Here is a 6,842-nt window from a genome sequence, read left to right as displayed (position 1 = left end):
AATTTTGTTTAAAAAAATTGTAAGCTATGACCTGTTCTTATTTGGTAGTACTTACTTTACATACTGATGGACTTATTCAATTATTCAAATGCAATTTTTTAGTTTAATGGTGATGGATGGTACAGTTAAAAAATTGTTATATATTCTTTTTGGTGTACTTTTTAAGGTGGGTTATAATCAAATTGATATATTTGCTATTTACGTGAATTTACAACTAAATATAATTAGATTAATTAATGTGTAACTTATGTTTGTATTTTTTAAGAAAAAGATGTTTTATTTGATTTTTTGAAAAGAATAAAGTAATATATATATATATATATATATATATATATATATATTTTGTTCGTATATCATTCATTATCCATCTTTACAATGTAAAGCCAGATATTTTCTTACAGAATCAAAGGTGAATCAGGAAATTACGAAAATGTATACAGAATTAGGATTAAAATACTAAAAAAATTGAAGAGATGTAATAAGTTACGAACAGCAATTGGTCTATTAATGACTTGGCCTTGTTTTTAATGAAGATGAAAGACGCAGTCGTTGTGTTTGAAGAAAGACCCACCAAATTAATCCGCGTTTTTCTTTTTGTTTCGTTCCTCTTGAAAGCATGAAGAAGCCTCCAACTCAGACCTCTTCATCTACCCTTTTCAGTTTTAATTTCCCTTTTCGCCTTCTTTCTCTCTTCTTCACCTCGCCACCCCATTCTTATTAAGAGCAGCTACCACAATGGAAGCAGTATTTCGGAATCAAGGTTCTTTCTCTCCTGATTTTGCTGTCTGGTTTAGGAAAGAGAAGCTCTTTTTTTCTGTTGTTGAATTTGGGTTGGTGGGTTTTGAGTTTAATGGATGATGATGGGTTTGCTTGGTGGATGGTTTTATTTCCAATGTTTATGAGAGTAAAGTGAGTTATTATTGGGACACCAACTTTAAAGTGGTAAATTATTGAGTCTTTTGGCATGTTAGTAGTTGTTGAATAGTTAAAGCTTTTCTTATTGTATGTGGATTTGTATTTTTTGCTAAGACTCGTCTTCAAAGTTGAATGTGGATAAAGTGCTGAATTGGTGTCTGTTCTAGCTGGATAAAGTAATGAATTAGCTTATTGTGGCAGTGGACCTCTGTAGTGCTAGTCTCGTGGAAGATGATTGAGAATTTTGAATATCAAGAGAGGTCAAGGGATGGTTGATCAAGGTGATTTAGTTGTCATCTGCGTCTCTATTGGAGTGGCCCTTGGGATTTTGATAGCTTGCTTGGTATATTTTGGCACAAGGTGGTACAATAAGCGAACTCATCTTAGCCGATCTGCGAATGAGCCTAGTTTAACAGCTATCCCTATACGAACAAATGGATTAGGAACGAGCACTGACTTCAGTGCTTCACTCACCAGTTCCGTAGCCACTTATAAGTCACCAAATCCTCCAAAAAAATCACATCCAACTGGGCGGAATCATCAGAATAGAGATGGCTTTGCTTCTGTATCAGGCATTCTGAAGTACTCCTACAAGTAAGTACATATATATCTTGAACATTAGATGTGTCTTTCTTCCAAAATGTTTTTGCTTTTGTATAGCTACCAGACATGTAAACCTTCATTAGAAAAGTGTTGATACTTGGTTTGTGAAATCAGAAGAAATGCTATTTGCATTGCTTTCTTGTTTGGAAGAAAAAGGAGAAAATGGCTCTTGGAATTGTTTTGATAAAAAAATGCATCCAGGGACATTAACATTTGCAACGGCCTAACTGAAATTTTGTATGTTCTAGGGAAATTCAGAAGGCCACACAAAATTTCACAAATATTTTGGGAGAAGGGTCATTTGGCACAGTTTATAAAGCCGTGATGCCTACAGGAGAGGTGGTAGCTGTGAAGATGCTTGCACCCAATTCCAAACAAGGGGAGAAAGAATTTCTAACGGAGGTATATGCTGATCAATTTTTTTATGGGTTATGAAAAAGGTCTGTGACCTTGTGTAGGCAAAGCTGCCTGGCTGAGATTTGATCCTAGGATTTGGGTCTAATTGCAAATAACTACTTTAGTACTAGGTGTTCTTACCTAAAAGAGCAGGAGTTGGACCAACAAAACCAGCTCCGGCACTGTCACAGGCCAAGGTCCACCTGTCCTGCCAGTTGTACTGCTCGGCCAACTCTGGTTTGCCGTGACAGAGTAGTACACAGGTTGTGAGATGCAGAACTTTTTCCTTTATTTTGAATCTTCCCAGTGATTTATTTAATACTGGAAAAGGATTTAATAGTATATTTTCCCTGCTCTTTTCTTTGTTTCCTTATGAGCATCATTTACGTACAACTTCAATAGAATTAAATCAATATGATGAAAATTCAAAGGAACCATTCAGATAATAAGATAATGTCCATGTTTGCTTTGATTACCTTATAGGCTTGTAGATTAAATTATTTCATTGTTTAAGAGTATCTTCAATGCAGAGGGATCTTAAATTTGAGATTCTGATCTTATAAGAAATTTTTATTCGAGCAAGTTTGTGCGGCATAGTCAGGTCCTAAAATTAACAATTTGGTCTTACATTAAACCCTTAATAAAAACCTATATTTCAATGACAACAACTATGTTGAAAATGCCATTTTCAACATTTTTGTAATTTTGTAAGTGGTAAACATTTGAAGCACTCATAAAAAATTAGAAAAATGTGGGTTCTTATAAGTGTTGAGAATATGCTTTTGATATCTTTTTATTTAAGTTATTTTTTAGTAAATTTTTGAGTTATTTTTTGAGATATCTTTTACATAAAGATAAAAGTTATTTAATTATTATTTAGAATTAGGAAGGTAAGATTGAGATATTGTTAGTATTTGATATTTTCTTTACATTTTGCTCTTTGTATATAGAGTACATGAATAAAATAAATTACAAGCTACTCTATATAACATATCTATTATATTTCCAAAATTCCAACAATAAGACCTCACCATTGAATCAAAATTTGTAAAAATATATTGAGTTCCTTATAAATGATGCGATAGGATAGTTACATTTAAAGTACAATAAGACCCGTGTGATTTTTTTTTATAAAATCCTTCACTGTAGATGTTCTTACTCAATTGTAGTGTCTTCACACGGAAACTCTAGTGTTTTGTGCTGTTTGATTTGAATTAATTTGGAATATACATTAAAGAAACTGAAAAATTATGTGAGTTTGTATTTGAATTGTGCAGTATGGTCATCATCATTGATACATAAAATCCTACTAAGGCAAAATAAGTTCCTTATCTGCCAGGTGCAATAATTAATTTTAAATGGTGGCTATGTCCATGCATTTCCACTGGATTTCACTTTAATTGTATTGTTTCTTGTTTGACCAACTCCAAGTATTGCTCCATGAAGTAACACTAATCACGGCTCACCAATTTAGCCAGTCAATGATTTTTAATGTGATGTTGATCCAGGTGCTTCTGCTAGGAAGACTGCATCATCGGAATCTTGTAAATTTGTTAGGGTACTGCGTAGATAAAGGACAGCTTATGCTTGTTTACGAGTTCATGAGTAATGGAAGTTTAGAAAACCTTTTATACGGTAAACAGAAGATCTTCCACGATCCTCTTACTTTCTTTTACATGTTTTTCGTAGTCTACAATTATTACTAAATGTAACGTAGTTTTCACCTTTTCTCTTTATGAAGAACAGCAGAGGATTTTTTATTTTTATTTTAACCCTTTAATCTTGAAAATAAAGTTTTATGTGGTCTCTGTTGAGAATAGTTGTTGTGCATGCATGTAGATGAAGAAAAGGAATTGAGTTGGGATGAAAGGCTGCAAATTGCTGTTGATATTTCACACGGAGTAGAATACCTTCATGAAGGGGTATGTTTAAGGTTATATTTTCTCTTATTCTGTGTGAAAATGTCTTTGGTTAATATGAATATCTATGGAACAGGCAGTACCGCATGTCGTACATCGTGATCTGAAATCTGCTAATATTCTGCTAGATCACTCAATGAGAGCTAAGGTAAGCTAGCTCCTGCTATTGCTTTTTGATGGTTTTATTCATTTTCTCATGTTATGATATGATATCAACTAAAATATTGCAATGATTTCCAGGTAGTGTGGTTTATAAGAAACATATGTAAATTAAGCATAACCAGAGAAGTTTCAAAAGGACTGGTCTGGAAACTGTCAGTGACATCTTTTCAAATTGTTGCTGAATTCTATCTACTAAATTTGTGTCTGCATTCTGCAACCAAATGTTGTTTGTTAAATCATGCACCTGACATAGATACTGCCCCTCCTTTCTTCCTGTTCTCGTTTACACAGAAATAACGAGACAAACCATTTAGTGTTCATTGATGAGTTGCTGGAGGTATTTTACTGTTAGTGTGTTTTAGGTTAAGGATTGATGTCAGAAATATCTGAAGGCATTCAAAACTTACTCCAATCCTTTGACTGTAAAATCCATCTTATACAATCCAAGTAATTTTCTTCTGCATATTTTAATGAGGTTTATGTAAATTGATTTTGTAACTGGTTAAATTATAAAATTAGCCGCAGGGCAATGACATGTAAAACTTATTTGTGGTGTGTTGACACTAAATGATGAGTCTATTTTATGATAATAGTAGTACCATATTGAGAGAATCAATCCCATAAATTTAGGGAATAGAGTCATGGATTAGAACAATCTACGTATGATATTAATAATAATGAGAGGCTGTCATAGGAAACATCTCAATAAATGTTTCCTGCAATATATCAGCACTCCACTCCCCCTCAAGCCCAACCTTACTAAGCTTTAATCTTGTTATAATTTAAGTCTTCTTTTAATAGAAAACAGACAAATCCCAAACATTGAGGTTAGGGTAAAAGTAGTTCAAACAATCAGCAAACAACTAGAAAGGCACAGCAAGCCAAACATAGCTCCTAAACAAGAAGAGGAGCACATTCGTCAAACAAGAGGGCAGCAGGACACGAAGTGCAACTAGCTAATAAGAAGGGCGCAACAAACCGATAACAAACGTTAAACAAGAGTGTCCTAACAAATCACATGAAGCCGCCAAACAAAAAGAGGAGTGAATCAAACAAAGGATAGCTGCCAAACTAGAAGGGCACAAGAAACCACGTGCAACCGCCCAACAAGGAGAGGGGTGCAATAAGACTAAAAGCAGTCACCAAACAGAAAAGGGGCACAGTTGTCTAACTGTGACAAAGTCAAAACTAAGGGCACACCAAACTGATATTTCTATGTTTTAGGAACGTAACTTAACAACCAAATAATAATCCACAAATCATAGAAGATTACAATGCTCTAATAGCATGTTGAAACTAAACAATAATGTGCTTGTTTTACCGGTACCGTATTTATACACTAGGTTGAGAGAATCAATCCCATAATTTAAAAATTAGAATCATTGTGCCTAAAAAGGTATATATATATATATATATATATATATATATATATATATATATATATATATATATATATATATATATATATATATATAAGAGATTTGAATTTCCTTAGTATGTAAATGGTTAATATTTCCCAAATTATATTAAATATCTCATCAGGTAACTGAACTGAACAGTTTCAGTTTTGAAATTTCCCCCAAAGCAGTTGAGTTCTAATGAAACAAAGTTTTCTGATTAGCATCCTGTTGTTTATTATTGCTTATCTGGAAAATTACTGATTATGTAGGTTTCTGATTTTGGGCTCTCAAAGGAAGAGATCTTCGATGGCCGTAATTCTGGCCTTAAAGGTACATATGGCTACATGGATCCAGCATACATTACCTCGAGCAAGTTCACGGTGAAGAGTGACATTTACAGTTTTGGTATAATAATTTTTGAGCTAATCACTGCCATCCATCCACATCAAAATTTGATGGAATATATCAACCTTGTAAGTTATTTTTGCTTTGAAAACTAACTACTTCATCTAGAATTCTAAGTGCTAGTTTTATAAATCTTTGGACTGATGGTTTTTTCTTCGTGCAATTTTTCATTTGCTGCAAGGCTGCAATGGATTACGATGGTGTAGATGGGATTCTTGACAAGCAACTTGTGGGAAATTGCAACGTTGAAGAAGTGAGACAGCTTGCTAAAATTGCACACAAATGTTTGCACAAATCACCTAGGAAACGGCCATCTATAAGTGATGTTTCGCAGGCTATATTGGGGATTAAGCAAAGGCGTCTAATTAAAGAAGACACCATGTCATTTGCAAGCACCAACTTCTCCCGAAGCGTGAGTCAAATAGATGAGCAACAGGTTGAATTAAGTAGTATAATTACCATGAACCACAGGGAAATAGGGTGAACACATATTCATATATTTTGTTGTGAAAATTCTTTTTGAGTTTAGGTCAAGGAAATTTGTACAAAAAAATCATTGAATGTGAGGTCAGGGTGTACAGATACCAAGGGTGGATCTCATGTTACCCTGAAACATGATTTTGGTTTGTGAATGGTCAATTATCTTGTGAGTTTTTTATAGCTAAATTACACAAACAGATTCTACATTGAACCATCAACCATACCCATAAATGTATGCTTTCTACGGAACAAATAAAGATGAGATGGCGAATGAAGGAAAGGAAAATGTTTCGTTTTTTAAAAGACGAATGATATTTGTTTGCTCGTACTACTTTATCAGCACGTTTATGAATTAATTTTCTCATTACCGTTTAGTAGAAAGCGTTTTTTGGAACTACAAGTGAGCATACGACATGTGAAAAGAATAGAAAAGTTAAAAATAGCAATACAGGATAATGTTGTCTGGGAGAGGTGTTACCATTCTTACTCATTTTCATACTCGATGCTATATACAACTTTTTTCTAATTACTATGTTTTCTTGCAATCTCATTATGCCAATTA

The 6,842-nt window shown here is 33.6% G+C and overlaps 1 protein-coding gene across 2 annotated transcripts; it reads left to right on the top strand.

Moving 5' to 3' along the window:
* Window positions 1–447: 447 nt before the first annotated feature.
* LOC106758542 (calcium/calmodulin-regulated receptor-like kinase 2) lies at window positions 448–6,583 on the top strand. Of its 2 annotated transcripts, none has more exons than XM_014641457.2 (8): window positions 448–760; window positions 1,030–1,509; window positions 1,767–1,920; window positions 3,423–3,549; window positions 3,754–3,836; window positions 3,910–3,981; window positions 5,665–5,868; window positions 5,982–6,583. In XM_014641457.2, exons 2-8 carry the CDS (start codon window positions 1,184–1,186, stop codon window positions 6,282–6,284), a joined length of 1,269 nt encoding a protein of 422 aa, XP_014496943.1. In that variant the 5' UTR covers window positions 448–760; window positions 1,030–1,183; the 3' UTR covers window positions 6,285–6,583. The 2 variants fall into 2 exon arrangements, with proteins under 2 accessions (XP_014496943.1, XP_014496942.1); XM_014641456.2 differs by having other exon boundaries at window positions 449–760; window positions 1,117–1,509.
* The last annotated feature ends 259 nt before the right edge of the window (window positions 6,584–6,842 follow it).

Source organism: Vigna radiata, chromosome 4 (genome assembly GCF_000741045.1).
Source record: "Vigna radiata var. radiata cultivar VC1973A chromosome 4, Vradiata_ver6, whole genome shotgun sequence".
NCBI lineage: Eukaryota > Viridiplantae > Streptophyta > Magnoliopsida > Fabales > Fabaceae > Vigna > Vigna radiata.
This window is presented reverse-complemented; position numbering and strand designations above follow the sequence as displayed.